The sequence below is a fragment of the Numenius arquata genome, chromosome Z (genome assembly GCF_964106895.1).
Source record: "Numenius arquata chromosome Z, bNumArq3.hap1.1, whole genome shotgun sequence".
NCBI classification, from domain to species: domain Eukaryota; kingdom Metazoa; phylum Chordata; class Aves; order Charadriiformes; family Scolopacidae; genus Numenius; species Numenius arquata.
Genome location: NC_133616.1, coordinates 2,880,999 through 2,896,723, shown reverse-complemented (window position 1 = coordinate 2,896,723; position 15,725 = coordinate 2,880,999). Strand labels below are relative to the sequence as shown.

Genomic DNA, 15,725 nt, shown 5'->3' with positions numbered 1-15,725 from the left:
GTGGACCAGCGGCTGAGAAACCTCTGCCCTTTCTTTTTTGGGCCACTGCTCCTCGAGAGGGACCACACATCTGCAAGAGAAGCTGCGTCTTCAGGACACCCCACTCATACCCACGCTCCCTGGGGAGAAGCAGTGAACGTCACATCTCCAGCCTCCTGAAACAGGAGCTGCTCGAACAACTCCCAGAACATGTACTCATTCTGCAGAGCCGGAAAGGAAGAGGGGCTGGGAACGATCCTCAAGAGAAGAGCAGCAGTCCCCAGCCACAACCTGCTGCGTGTGGGACAGCCATCAGAAAAGAGAATGGAATGGAATGGAATGGAATGGAATGGAATGGAATGGAATGGAACGGAACGGAACTTGGAACTAGATCATAGAACCATAAAATGGTTCAGGTTGGAAGGGACCGTAAGATCATCCAGTTCCAACCCCCTGCCCTGGGCAGGGACACCTCCCACCAGACCAGGTTGCTCAAAGCCCCATCCACCCTGGCCTTGAACCCCTCCAGGGATGGGGCAGCCACAGCTTCTCTGGGCAACCTGGGCCAGGCTCTCACCACCCTCACAGCAAAGATCTCATCTTCCCCAGATCTCATCTCAATCTCCCCTCTTCCAGTTTAAAACCCTTCCCCCTCATCCTGTGGCTCCCCTCCCTCATCAAGAGTCCCTCCCCAGCTTTCCTGGAGCCCCTTGAGGGACTGGAAGGGGCTCTAAGGTCTCCCCGGAGCCTTCTCTTCTCCAAGCTGAACCCCCCCAACTCTCTCAGCCTGTCCTCACAGCAGAGGGGCTCCAGCCCTCGCAGCATCTCCGTGGCCTCCTCCGGCCCCGCTCCAACAGCTCCATGTCCTTCTGTTGTCGGTGGCCCCAGAGCTGGAGGCAGCACTGGGGGGGGGTCTCCCCAGAGCGGAGCAGAGGGGCAGAATCCCCCCCCACCCCTCGCCCTGCTGGGGGATGCAGCCCAGGACGCGGGGGGGGGGGGGGGCTGGATGATCTTTAAGGCCCTTTCCAACCCAGCCCATTCTATGAATAAAATCCCGGCAAAAAAAAAAAAAAAGTAGGAATAAAAAGTCCCTTTTTCCCTGATGCCCCTCGGGAAGCATCTCGTGCCCCCCCCCCCCCGAGCGGCAAAGAGCCGGGGTTTCCCACGCGTGGAGCCGAGACCCGCAACCCCACGGGGGCGCCGGGCTCGGTGGGGCGCACCGGGGAAGCGCTGCCGCCCCCCCCCCCCAGCCCTTTACCCAGGCGGGGGTCTCCGCTGCCCCTCGGGGTGACAGCGCTGGGGACACCCCCCCCGTAACCCCCCCCCACGGCCCCGGGTCACCCCCCCCCACCCCGCGCACCGCGGGGCTCCCCACGCGGCGCGTTCCCACGGGCCGCCCCCCTTCCCATTCATATCTCCGTGACGTCAGGGAGGGCGTGACCAATGGGAGCGGCGCCGCGGGCCGGCTCCGCGAGGGCCCGCCCCATCGGGCCACGAAGCCCCGCCCCCGCGGGGCCCCTTAAAGCGCCCCGCCGCCCGCCGGGCCCCGCCGCCGCTGCCCGCCCCGTCTCGTCGTCCATCCGTCCGTCCGTCCTACCGAGCGATGAGGAGGCTCGTCCTCCTGCTGTGCACCGGCGTGACCTGTTGCATCGCGGCGGGAGGCGCTCCGCGGGTGGCGGAGGCTGCGCTGCTGGGAGAAAGAGGAGGAGGAGGTGGGTGAGCGAGCGCGGTCCCACGCGGGACGCGGTCGGGGTGCGCGGAGCGGGTTCCCCTCTCCCAGGTGAGGCTGAAGGTCCACGGGCGCTTTGCCGACCCTTCCTCCTCTCCACATGGCAGATGCCACCGTCCCCGAGCTGCTGGAGGACAGGCGGGAGCGTGTCCCGGCACCGAAGTCGCAGGTGAAGTTCAACCTCCGCTCCTGGCCGGATACCGAAGAGGACGGTTGCCCGCTCGCCATCGGCCACCACAAGCGTTTGGAGGAGTGCAAGTTCAACGTGACGGCCAAAACCTTCTTCATCATTCACGGCTGGACAGTAAGTGTGGAAGGAGCCTGCCTGCGGGAGATGCTTAGCGTTCGGTCCGTCTCCTTAGAGCCCCCAACCCGCCCTGGAAACGGTCTATAGCTCCAGAACGTGTGGGATTTGGGACAATTCGGTGATAGAAGGAGAAGCCCTTCCCTGTGGGGTGGTGGGAGAGGAGGGGTGTGGGGAGGGGGATGGCTCCGAGGGCAGCAGGAGGGGCTGGGAGAAAAGGAGGCTGAGGGGAGACCTTATCGCTCTACAACTCCCTGAAAGGAGGCGGGGGGGGGGGGGGGGATCGGTCTCTTCTCCTGAATAACAAGCGATGGGACAAGAGGAAACGGCCTCAGGTAGCACCAGGGGAGGTTTAGGATGGATATTGGGAAAAATTTCTTCACGGAAGGGGTTGTCAAGCCTTGGAAGAGGCTGCCCAGGGCAGTGGTGGAGTCACCATCCCTGGAGGTATTTAAAAGCCGGGCAGACGTGGTGCTGAGGGACACGGGTTAGTAGTGGTTTTGTCAATGTCAGGTTGATGGTTGGACTCGATGATCTGAAAGGTCCCTTCTAACCCAGACGATTCTATGATTCTGTAATTCTATGGTTTGAGTACTGCAGCCTCTCGGCAGCTGCACCTGAGGTCCCTGGCGCGGTGCGATCGGGTTGTGAAATCACCCGACTCATTCGCACCTGCCCAAGATCGCTTCATGTCCACGTTGGTCGGACTGGATGATCTTAAGGGTCTTTTCCACCATAAACGATTCTATGTCCGTACAACACAGACGTGGGAAAGGGACCTTGAATTTCCCTAAAACCCAACTAACCCACCACTGTGAAGGTGGCCCTTGGCTTGACACACGTATATAGACTTCCCGTAATCGTGGTTGCGTGTCCGCAGTCTTCGCTTCTGCCCCGTGGTCTCCTCGATAAAGAAAACAGAGGGCAGACAGGCTTTATCGAGCCGCCTTCTCCCACCTTTGATGTGGCCAAACGTGTGGCACCCGGGGACTTATCAGCTCTGCCAGGGCTTACGCAAAGAGCGGTGCCAGGTCTGGAAAACAATTTTGCCACCCATCAAAATTTCTGAAGCTCTTTGCGAAAACGAGCGATAAGGTGGCAAGTAACGAACGCCTCCCCCTCCTGCCTTAAAAAGCAAGGTGGTTAATTACTCAAATCTCTCGAAACCTGTTTTTCTTACACCATTAGCGCAGGGCTGAGAAGTTGTGGGGCTTGGAGAGGAGCAAGCACACAGCTGGAGGACAATATGTAAATGCTATGCAAATAACTTAACTCCAAAGGGGTGATCTTGGTCCTTCAGAGCTGGGAACTACCACCTGAATCTCTTTCTAGATGAGTGGCATGTTCGAAACCTGGCTGGGCAGCCTGGTGGCAGCTCTTCAGGAAAGGGAGAAGGACGCCAACGTGGTGGTGGTGGATTGGCTTTCTCTTGCCCACCAGCTCTACACCGACGCCGTCAACAACACCCAGATCGTCGGAAAAAGCATAGCGAGGCTGCTCGACTGGTTACAGGTAACTCGGGTTCCGAACGGGCTCTGTCGTAACGCTCCGCGAGGGATGGGGTTGCACAAGGGGAGCGTTCACCAGCTCCAGCGCCGGCCAGCGGGGAAGGCGCTGGTGTAACCCAAACCCCGAGGCTCGGTGGGGCGATGGCTCAGAGAAAAGAAGGTGCTGCGCTCAGCCCTGGTGCTCTCCTGAGAGATGCTGCTTGGCAAGCATGCTGGGAGCTGTGACGTCGGACATCAAATTTAGGAGTCCTTCCTCCTGCCTGAGCAACGTGAATTTAGGAGCTGGGCTTTCTAAGTCAAGAAGGTGGAAAAGGAGAAGGAAAAGGCCCAGGGGGCTCCACTTGAGTCTATGGCCGGTACTGAGGTCTGCTGGGCACCCTGGGGAAAGGCTGCTCCAGATGCTGCTTAAACAAAGAGCATCGTTAACTGGGGTTGGAAGCTGGGTACCGTGGTTGGGGGACAAACCACAGGTGCCCTCCAAAGCCTTCAACTCGTCTTGAGAAAACAAAGAACGAAGCACATTTGTCTGCCCCCTCCCTCCAGCCTCTTCTTAGAACTGGACTTGAGTCCTGCGATAGGAGAGGTGCCAGATGCCCTAAAAGTCGGGATGGGGCGGGGGGGGGAAAGTTAGGGGGGGCAAATTATATCTCTGGTTTTTTTTCTCCTTGTAGGAGAACCCGCTCTTCCAGCTTGAGAATGTCCACCTCATCGGGTACAGCCTGGGCGCCCACGTCGCCGGCTTTGCTGGCAACCACGTCCACGGGACAATAGGCAGAATCACAGGCAAGTGGCTTTTTTTAAGCAGTCTCTCACCTTCCCTCAGCAGCAGAGGGTTTCCCCGAAGAGGTTCGGTTCCTCTGCGGTGCTACGATGTTGTTTTGGGCTCGTTCAGTCAGAAACGAGGAGTTTTCTACCTGTGGCGGCCGCGGGGAGCCCGGGGCTCTTCGCAGGAGGAGGTATCTTCATTTTGAACCCCAAGTGTAGGGGAGGTTCAATGAAAAAACCTTTCAGAGGACAACCCGCTCTTGAGTATTTTTGAAGTTAGATGTGGGTTCAAAACAAGTCCGGCTTATTATCCAGATATTAAACCTCTGAGTGATATTGTTTCTGTAATTATAGCTCATAAATTAATGCCAGTGAAAGCTATTGGGTGCAGTTTGATCCACGGTCAAAAAAAAAACCCCAAACCCAGCCCCTCATTCTGAGAGTATCTTGAAGAGAGCGTTTCTAACTCCTGATGGAAGCCGATTTCATCACGCGAGAACTTGGGGCACGGTAGAAGGGGTTGCATTAAGCATTTAGATGTGACACTGGCAGTAGGAATTCCTCAGAGCCTCCCAATAAATATCCGTATTTGGTTAAGTGGGAAAAATCACCTAATAATCAAGTCAGGGAATGGCTCAGGGGCACAGCTTGGGGTTGGAGGTGAGGCTCAGAGGTTCACAGAAAGTCCCAAACCCACCATGGGATCTCGGATGCAGGGATTACCTTGTAGTAGTCCCTCCATATGGCCCATCTGAAAACAGACTAAGCGTAGCCAGGGCCACTTTGGCTACCAACAGTCTCTGTGGGGTGCCAGACCTCTTCTGGTGTTCAGGCATCTGCCACCTCTTGAAGTATCTCTCCACCATGACCTAGCAAGGACTCATTGTGTCCAACAGGCAATCTGAAGCCATCCCTGTAGAGCAAACCGGTGCTACTACTGGGCACCAAAAGTGGTATAGGACACCTTCATCTGTTCCCTCAGTGAGCGCATGGTGAAGAGAGCTTGGGGGACAGTATCTGTGATGAAGCAGGGACTGTCCATGTAGAATCTGGGTGGGAGGGCTCCCGGCAGCAGAATCCTGGCTCTATTTTGTAGGAGATAACCCGATTTCTTACCTGGCATCTTGCGTACTCTCTCCAACACCAGGCTTGGATCCGGCCGGCCCAATGTTTGAAGGAGTGGACCCTAGCAAGCGCCTCTCCCCCGACGACGCTAACTTTGTGGACGTCCTTCACACCTACACGAGGGAAACACTAGGTGTTAGCATTGGGATCCAGATGCCCGTAGGCCACGTGGACATCTACCCCAACGGGGGAGACTTCCAGCCTGGCTGCGGCTTAAGCGATGTCTTGGGAGCAATTGCCTATGGGAGTAAGTTCTCGTTACTCATTTTGCCTCTGGTCAGGGTGGCGTCCTCACAAATAGACTTGGGTTGATGCTGGGGAATGATCTGATTTACAAGAGCAGAAAAAACTGTTTTTTCCTCCTAAAGTGGGTCTACAACTGGAGATAGTTGCTAGAAACTAGACCTGCTTTTAATTCTGAAGTAGAACATTCTCACTCTAACAACCTGATCCTAAGCTATGGTCTTATGCTGGGTCTAGAACCCTCTTTAAAGCTCTCTTATGGTGGAGACTAAGTGAACGGTCCTCTTCAAGTGTCTTCTACTAACCTCTTGAATTGCTACTGTTTGGAAAACGTCTTAAGTTTGGCCACACTCAACTTACGTTGGGCTACAAAGAAGCTGTGGCTGCCCCATCCCTGGAGGGGTTCAAGGCCAGGCTGGATGGGGCTTTGAGCAACCTGGTCTGGTGGGAGGTGTCCCTGCCCAGGGCAGGGGGTTGGAATGAGATGATCTTTAAGGTCCCTTCCAACCCAAACCATTCTATGATTCTATATCTTATCAGCTCTGGGGTGATAAATGCTTAAATAAAATGTATCCCTTGCAACTCTGCTCCTCTAGCCATTGGTGAAGTTGTTAAATGCGAACACGAGCGGTCTGTGCACCTCTTCGTGGACTCCCTCGTGAACCAAGACAAACAGAGCTTCGCGTTTCAATGCACCGATTCCAGTCGCTTCAAGAAGGGCATCTGCCTGAGCTGCCGGAAGAACCGCTGCAACGGCATTGGCTACAACGCCAGGAAAACGCGGAACAAACGCAACAGCAAGATGTACTTAAAAACAAGAGCCGACATGCCATTCAAAGGTACGATATCCCTCTTAGAAAGAGCACAGTCACTTTCAGGTCACCCCACCTGGAGTACTGTGTCCAGCTCTGGAGTCCTCAACACAGGAAGGACATGGACCTGTTGGAACAAGACCAGCGGAGGGCCACGAAAATGATCCAAGGGCTGGAGCCCCTCTGCTGTGAGGACAGGCTGAGAGAGTTGGGATTGTTCAGCCTGGAGAAGAAAAGGCTCCAGGGAGACCTTATAACGGCCTTCCAGTCCCTAAAGGGGCTCCAGGAGAGATGGGGAGGGACTCTTGATCAAGGAGGGGAGCCACAGGACGAGGGGGAAGGGTTTGACACTGAAAGAGGGGAGATTGAGATGAGATCTGGGAAAGAACTTCTTTGCTGTGAGGGTGGTGAGACCCTGGCCCAGGTTGCCCAGAGAAGCTGTGGCTGCCCCATCCCTGGAGGGGTTCAAGGCCAGTTTGGAGGGGGCTTTGAGCAACGTGGTCTGGTGGGAGGTGTCCCTGCCCATGGCAGGGGGTTGGAACTGGATGGTCTTTAAGGTCCCTTCCAACCCAAACCATTCTATGATTCTATGATCTCTAAAAGCAGGTTCTCAAAGTCAATGTGGTAAAAGATGTAGAAGTGGAAGAGCACCGTCACCTCAAAGCAGCGTTGCACCAGGCATTAGTTTTTTGCTGTTACCCTCCTGCATTGCCATCCTGTGACATTATTGTGCTCTGTCCTCTGTGTAAAATCAAGAGGACTCTGCCTTTTGAGCGGGCCTACAGCTTACAGATGTCCTACTTGCAAGACCACCCCAACCTGAGAGCAGCGGGAGGTCTGGGGAGCCCTTCCCAGAGTGGACCTGCTGCTGGTTTTGTGTAAAAGTCAGCTTTGTAATCAGTAAGGGTGGGAAAAGGATCACAGGAATGTGATCCACACGTCCAGAAGTTGCACAGGAACTTGTCCAGGTGTTTTTTGAATGTCTTCAGAGACAGAGACTCCACCACCAGATGCAGTGTTGTCTCTCAACCAAGTTGGTCCCATCAATGCTCTTCTTGTTTCTCTACAGTCTACCATTATCAGATGAAAATGCACGTCTTCAGCTACAAGAGCCTGGGAGAGGTTGATCCCACTTTCTCCGTCACCCTTCACGGCACCAACGGAGACTCTGAACCTCTCTCCTTAGAAATGTAAGCAAGCTGGATGGTTGTCCCTAAGAAGGCCACCAGGCCTAGACAAGGTGGCATTACCCTTTTTCCCCTCTGGTGACGCTAGCGTCACACCTGAGCCTAGCAGCCTGGCTTCATCCCCATTCAAAACCACTTTTCATCTAGTAATTTAATTATAATTTATTGCTGAGAAAGCAATTTGATGTGCCCTGTCCTCTACATTAGCCTTCATGGCTCATTGTTGAGGTACTTGGTTTTGCTTTTCCCCTCTACCATTTGGATACAGTCTGAAAGCACCTGCATCTCTGGAGGCATCGCTGACCTCCTTTACCCTCTCCCAGAAGAAACCCAAGGCATGAAAATTCCCCTTTAAGCTATGGAAGGCTGGCTGAGCCAAATGCATATTGCATTGAACCAGCTATCCAAGCTCACTTTCATTAGCGTAATCAGTAATTAGCTGGTGACAGTTGAACGCGGAGCACCTGATAAGCTGCAAAGGGCTCTTTAGCTTCTTGACTGGAATGAATGAGCATCTGGCACGGTTCCATCAGGAAGAAACATTGAGTCTCCTGCTTGTCTTTCAGGCTTGATCAAATTGGCCTAAACGCTACCAACACCTTCCTGGTCTACACGGAAGAGGACATGGGTGAACTTCTAAAAATAAAGCTCACCTGGGAGGGAACATCTCAGTCGTGGTACGATCTGTGGAAAGAGCTGAAGAGCTACTGGTACCGGCCGGCGAAGTCCTCCCAGGAGCTGCACATCAGACGCATACGCGTGAAATCTGGAGAAACGCAACAGAGGTAATAACTGCACGTGAGCTGACTCGAAACTTCAATCAAAAGGAGAAATATTCAGAATATAGCAAGAAAATTCGGGGGTTTTGATCTTAGTTGGTATCCTCAACTCTCTTGAGTTTTTAGCGTCACCCACGAACGCTCCCTCGCGGTGTAGGAGAGGGGGTTACTTGCCAGCATGAGGTTACAAACCAGGCTTTAAGCAGAATTAGTCATCGCAGATCAGATCCGAGATGTTCTTTCGCTTTATTTAGATGCTGTGACACCGTCTCGCCTGCCCTCGGGGACTAAATTAGCTACTTCCAGATGGTTTAGATCATACTTGAAGGTTTAAAGTACCAATAGTGTCAAAAATAGTGAAGCACAGATGGGCACGGCTATTATTTACAGGCGTAACGTGCTGATTTGGCACAAGGTGGACCTAAAACTCCAACTGGTAACATGGTGACACCAACTCCTTAAGCGCTACATTGCTCCTTCTGAGGTCTCTGTGGCTGGAAAGCCACCTGAGCGACCAAGGAGAAGTAAAGCTGCCCAGCGTGTCGCACCACGCTCCCGAATCTTGTGGTAACGTTGTTCTGAAGGTAACCCAGATCCGTCAAAGAACAGGAGGTTGATATTGACAACTTCCCGCATTTCTCCGAGCTTTAAATAAGCATCTCCCGTCATCTGTTAAGGTGTTCTGCATCCTAGTTTCATCCTAGCATCGAGATGCTCCACAGGAAGGATGTCAAATCAACCGACTTGGCCTCGAATTAGCCGCAACCCCTATTACGCGGTATTTGTGAATCACGGAGACGGCGGGTACCTTCTCTTGACTTTCGATTCCTCCTCCCAGGTTTGCTTTCTGCGTGGAGGATTCCCAGCTGACCAGTATAACGCCTGGCAAAGAGCTCTGGTTCGTGAAGTGCACGGAGGAATGGCAAAAAAGGTAGGGAAAAATCAGCTAAGAGAAATCCCGCCTGACGCACGCGGCTGCGCTGGGATGGGTGGAACCAGGTGGTGGTGTGTTGTGGTTTTTTTTTTTTGTTTAGACTCCTAGAACCTCTTTTTCTTATTAAAAATGAATAAATTCTAGCCCAAGATTCCCAGCTATTAGACTTAGTTTTCCTGTATGCCTTAACGATGATATTATCCTCGCTTCTGATCTTGGTTTGTCACCTTGTCCCTTCACTGCCAAGCTGCTATAACACAATCCTTGGGTCTAGAGGACCTGCTTGCTATCGTGGTAGATGCTAAAAATGAGGGGTTACCAAAACCCAAGGATCCATGCAATAGTGCAGAGCTAATTAGAGGCACCTCTTAATTGCCCTGTAAAACTGAAGAAAGCTGGGAGTGCAGGGGATTGCCTCAAAGGTCGTTTTGGCCTGGGAGAAGGTCTTGAGATGCCAAGGAAGGTCTTGAGATGCCAAGGAAGATCTTGAGATGCCAAAAAAATCTCTTGATCGAGTTTGGGCTCAACTACACAAGCAAGACACAGCTGAGGACTTGCCACAGCGTTACAGTAGTGACTCCTACTGCTTCATCTCCGGCTGTGCTCGTCTCCTCTGGCTCAGGAGAGCGCAAACTCAGCCGTTGCCGGAGGATCTCAGCCCTGCTGAACCTCTGCAGGACTTTCCAGACACTTAGCATCAGTCCTCAGAGCGTGACTTCCAGTCAGTCTGGTCCCAGCAGCGACAGCTTGATTGCTTCAGACCGCCTCTAGTTCATGTTTTGAATTAATTCCTGCTCATTGGACTAAATGATGGTCTCCTTGAGATGAAGCCCAGCCTTTTGGCCTCTCTTAAATTTCAATTTGTAAACTTAGAGCTTTGCTGCTTCTCAGCCGGAGACGAAAAGCCTGTTAGGGCCAGCAAAGCCCCGTGGAAGCCGTGCTTTGCACGACCTTCCTCAGCTGAGGAACACGAGCTGGTTCCGTTCCAGAGTTGGCAGAAACCACCAAGCCGTGCTACACGGAGCATTGAACAATTCTGTGAATGAAAAACCAGTCCAAAAACTTGTTTGCTCTGCCACAGACCTTGAAAGATCAAGTAAATACTTCCTGCAGGTACAATAAAAGGCGGGTTTGATGTGCTCGGTGACCTCCATAAAACAGAATTGCTGGCAGACGGGCCCTTCCTCTTCCCTCGTGGAGTGCGGCTTTCGCAGGAGGCGGAGGAGCAGATCTGAGCTCCGAAGCGTTATGGTTTCTAGGAAATGCTCCATCCTCCCAGAGATCACGAGCAATGACTTGCTCTTCAGCTCTCAGCTCCTGCCAAGTCGCCGGAAGATCAATCTCCGACACGGAGACAGAATCACAGAATGATATGGGGTTGGAAGGGACCTCTGGAGATCATCTAGTCCAACCCCCTGCCAAAGCAGGACCACCCAGAGCAGGTCCCACAGGAACGTGTCCAGGTGGGGTTTGAATGTCTCCAGAGAAGGAGACTCCACCACCTCCCTGGGCAGCCTCTTCCAGGGCTCTGCCACCCTCACAGCAAAGAAGTTCCTCATGTTTAGATGGAACTTCTTACTTGTGTGCATAATATCTGCTGCAGGCTCTCCTGGAGTAGCTACTGGGCAAAGTGCTGCTTTGACAGAATAAAACACCAACCTGCACTGTCTAAACCTGTTCTTTGCGTCCCAGAGTTCCTTAAAAATTCTTTATTACTCCTCTTAACTTCTGCATTTAACTATTTTTTTTTTTCCTCTCTTGTTTTTTCCAGATCTGTCTCAAATTTGCTCTGAAGACTTCTCCGAAGACACACAACCGAGCAAACCTAGATGCACAAAGACCACGCAAGGTGGCAAGATGCTCTGGCAAAAAATACCTGGCTTGGTAGCACTTAAAGCAACCGGCTCCTCAGGACCAAACATCTCGGATCAGATGGAAGAAACCGAGGAGCGATTGATGGACTGTGGTCCTAGACGTAGAATAACTAAATGCAACGTTCTCCCTTCCCCAAGGAGCCTGGTTTGTGCATTTAACCTTACCTTGACCTGTTAAACGCTACGTTTCCTGCCCGGCCTCCATTAACCAGGACTACAGATGAGATCTTCACAGATCTAGACCTCAGCAATGATCTTCTGGTCCTCCTGCCAGTGGAGTTGAGAAGATAACCGTGCCAACTTGCCCACCAGACTCTTGGTGCTGGAGCTGCTAAGATCAAATTAGCTTCTAGCGTAGGAGTTACCGTGGGTCCAGTAGCGCTGTGGGCTGTGGGAAGACAAGACCAGCACAGGTCAAGTGTGGGGGGTTGTTCAGGGGAGGGGTGGGAAGAAGCACAGTGTCACTTCACTTCAAGTTGTCCTTTGCTTGCCTTAAATAATCCGTTCTGTGTCTGACTGATACCGAAATCTCCATGTTTTACCTTAGAAGAAGGTAGTGCTCCGTCCTCCCTGGCCCTAGGGCAGAACACGGTGCAGGTGATGGTGTCCTCCTCGCTCCCCAGGCTTCGGGGAGGAGAAAGGTATGAACTGTGTGGTGTCCGGAGAGCTTTGCACCAGGCTTTTGAACTACTGAGAATGCGTTTTCCTCTGTTCAGATGCTGTCGTAGTCCCGGTGCGTAATTAAAACCTTATTTTCACGCAAAGTATTTAACTGAGCCAAAAATCCTCGTTACCGCAATGTCCTGGTCGGATTCCCTGGTGCCAGATGAACTTGGCTTGGTCCAAGTTGAACAGACTCCCTACGGCCGTCCTGTTTGCAGCAGAGTGGACCTTGTCAGAGGTGAACTAGATATTTTGGGGGGGCGGGGGGGTTTCCCCCGCCTTTTTTTTGGAAGGAGACTCGGTGTAACGACTCTTGAACTTTGGGCAGGCAGAAAGGCAAGCTCAAAAAATGGTGTGGCCAGACGGCGCACTGAGCTCTGAAGACTTCGCAAGTCCTTCTGAGGCCCTGCAGTTCTCCGGGTTCTTGTAGAGCTTCGATCCAACCAAAGCAAGCACATTTGGAGATTTATTATATATATATAATTATATATATATATTTTTTTTTTGCCATGGGTTTTTTTTTGGTTGTGTTTTTTTGTTTTCAAAGGCTTCAATAACTGAAGCCTTGGGTATCTGTGACTTGTCACCGTCCCATACTTAAGAGCGGTTTCAAAGCCCTATTTGTATATTGTGGTTTTTGTATGACTTAAAACATAATTTATTTCTCATCTTGTACATATGTAAAGTTTTAAACGTTTTGGTTTTGAGTAACAGTTTTTATAAGCCTGAAGACAAAAGAAAAAATAAAAAATAATAATAATAAAGGGCTTTGTAAAAATCATTTGAAGTCTTGTGATTGATCTACCAACGAGTGTTGCCGGAACAGCCTACGGCCATCGTGTCCCTGTCCTGCAGGTCACCGAGACCAGCAGAAAGAGGAGGGGAAAGCAGAGCAGCAGCCAGGGAGGTGCTGGAAAAGTGGGTGCCCTTATCCGGCACCCTCCTTCCGTGTCTTCTCCGGGCTCTGTTGCCCAAGGTAGGCTTGTTCCCTCCAGCCACGCACCACCAAGCGTCTTCAAGAATGGACCAAAGCCACCTCACGTGTGGCAGCTCCCAAAATACCCATCGTAATAACGCTATGGGTTTCCTTCTAGCTTTAGATTTCGACGGCGCCCAAGGGATCACCTCTTTTTTTTGGCAGAGCAAATATTACAAAAATCCACGTGTGGGCAGCAGTAGAGGGGTTTTCTATCTGCTCCTTCCCCACGATGGCCATGAGACATACTCAAGGAGGGGAAACCGACCTACTCACCCTGTTTTCAGGGGAGACAACCGAAAACATTAACTTTTCCTTCTGCCGCAGCAACACCACCAGTGCTTTTTGCTGGGGAAAAGCAAGATTTTGCATTCCTTGCTCTCCGTGGCTCTTGCGGTGACCACAGCGGACTCCAGGAAGACCACTGCTGCTGTGCCAGGCTGGCCAGGACAAGTTAGGCCAAACTCCTTCTTCTCTGTTGACTTCTTGCATTAATTTATTTCTTCCTGAAGTGCTTCACCTTTGCCTGACTTCAATAGTTCACCAGTTGGTGAATACTTTTAAAAAAAAAAAACTTACCCAAATCCGATCACTCGCTGAGTTTTCCCAGCAGCCACGCCATCGAGGTTTGAAGAAACTCTCTCTCCGTGCTTTGCCTGTCCCCGACGCAAAACGGTGGCACAAGTCCAACAGCAGCAGAAGGACTTTGCAAAGAAAGTAAATACCTCCACGCTCTGAAAGATTTACATGAAATTACTTCCTTAACCTTTTCCTACAAAAAGCCCAGCAGTGGCTGGACTGGAAGGAAAGCTCACAGGAAAAGAGGAACAGGCTGCAGCTCTTTCACATTGTCATGGTTTGGGATGGCCACTATCAGGAACAGTGTGGCCAGCAGGATTGGGGCAATGATGGTCCCCCTGTAGTGGGCTCTGGGGAGGCCCTACCTCGAGGGCTGGGTCCAGTTTTGGGCCCCTCACCACAAAAAAGACATTGAGGGGCTGGAGCGGGTCCAGAGGAGGGCAACGGAGCTGGTGAGGGGTCTGGAGCACAAGTCTTGTGGGGAGCGACTGAGGGAGCTGGGGGTGTTCAGCCTGGAGAAAAGGAGGCTGAGGGGAGACCTTCTCGCTCTCTACAACTCCCTGAAAGGAGGGTGAAGCCGGGGGGGGTCGGTCTCTTCTCCCAAGGAACAGGCCATAGGACAAGAGGAAACAGCCTCAAGTTGCACCAGGAGAGGTTTAGGATGGATATTGGGAAAAATTTCTTCCCTGAAAGGGTCATCAAGCCTTGGACCGGGCTGCCCAGGGCAGTGGTGGAGTCACCATCCCTGGAGGGATTTAAAAGCCGGGCAGACGTGGTGCTGAGGGACATGGGTTAGTGGTGGCCTTGGCAGTGTTGGGTTGATGGTTGGACTCGATGATCTGAAAGGTCCCTTCCAATTTGGCCAGTTCTATGCTGCTATGACATGACAGATGCTCTCTTTAACCTCTCTCCCTTCAGAGAAGAGAGAGAATAAGAGAGAGACGTGTTGAAAAGTAACTAAACTACTTCAATACAATATTAATAATAAAATAATAAGGAGAAAAAAATTATAATATTAATAAGAAAATAATGAAATATATACAATATATATAAACCCAATATCGAGCTCCCGGGACGAGGATCACGTCAACCAGCAGGCACTGGGAACCTGTGTAGGGAAAACCCCAGGACACACATCCACGGACAGACATCCCCCTCCAGGCGTCTGGCCCCTCGCACAGCAAATGCGGGCTCCCAGATGCGTTAATGCATAGAATCATAGAATCATTCAGGTTGGAAAAGACCCTTGGGATCATGGAGTCCAACCATCTCCCCTACTCTACAAAGTTTTTCCCTACACCATATCCCCCAACGCCACATCTAAACGACTCTTAAACTCATCCAAGGATGGTGACTCAACCACCTCCCTGGGCAGCCCCTTCCAGTGTCTGCTGCACATCTCCTGGCCAACATCACACCTCCTGGCACATCAACACGCACCCCCGTGCACATCTCCCCTAGTTGTGAGTCCGGTTGTGCATCAGGGAAGTGAAAAAACAAAGAGAAGGGACCGTTTTTCTGAAGGCTCTGATGAATTTAGGGTCAAAATTTCGGGTCCCCTACACCGCCGGCGCCCCCCAAATCTGTGCCAGGCAGGGCTGAGGCTGGACCTTGCCGTGGGGCTGCCCCCTGTGCTCCCAGCCACCCGGCATCCTTCTCCCTTCCCCCTCCAGATGCATTCAAGGATGGCTTTTTCACAGCCACTCCATTCAGCCCCCACCAAAGGTCAGGCCGTGTCTCCGGAGGAACAATACGCCCCGCACGGGGAATGCTTTTACAGCCCTCCTCGGCCCCCCCGCCCCCAGCCAAGCACCGTCTCCAGCTACCGGGCGGTTTCACCGAGTCCACCCCAGCATCCCTGTTTTTTGAAGGTAAGCTGACCTCAAAGTCTGTTTGGAGCTTGCTTCTCCTCCCGTTTCATCGCGTCACATCACCCCTCCGGCTGTGAGGTGGGTCAGCAGAAGTCCCTGACGTGGGAGGCGTTGGCTGTCTCGTGCAGATAGTTTCCAAAAAACTCTTCAAAAATTCCAAAACCTCTCAAAATACAAAATTCTGGGCGGAATAAATTCGAGACAACGGCTGTGTTCAGGAAGAGAAAGACCAGCCAGACCTTTCAGGGACAAGGACAAGTCTTTGTGGGCTTCCCATCCCGAAATAACGAGGCAGCCCCGCTCCACCAGCTAAAGCTTTCCAGCCGTTCCCCCGAAAGCAGCCTCACCGAGAGATCGACTGCCACCGTCCAAGAAACCCAAGATCCTGCTCCTCGGA

General features: G+C 52.3%; 1 protein-coding gene across 2 annotated transcripts; it reads left to right on the top strand.

Annotated features, from left to right (window-relative positions):
- Nucleotides 1-1,582: 1,582 nt before the first annotated feature.
- LOC141476989 (endothelial lipase-like) lies at nucleotides 1,583-11,158 on the top strand. 2 transcript variants are annotated; one of them, XM_074165988.1, is made up of 10 exons: nucleotides 1,583-1,691; nucleotides 1,816-2,012; nucleotides 3,345-3,524; nucleotides 4,192-4,303; nucleotides 5,433-5,657; nucleotides 6,250-6,492; nucleotides 7,535-7,655; nucleotides 8,219-8,437; nucleotides 9,270-9,362; nucleotides 11,137-11,158. In XM_074165988.1, exons 1-10 carry the CDS (start codon nucleotides 1,583-1,585, stop codon nucleotides 11,156-11,158), a joined length of 1,521 nt encoding a protein of 506 aa, XP_074022089.1. The 2 variants fall into 2 exon arrangements, with proteins under 2 accessions (XP_074022089.1, XP_074022090.1); XM_074165989.1 differs by having other exon boundaries at nucleotides 1,583-1,695; nucleotides 1,847-2,012.
- The last annotated feature ends 4,567 nt before the right edge of the window (nucleotides 11,159-15,725 follow it).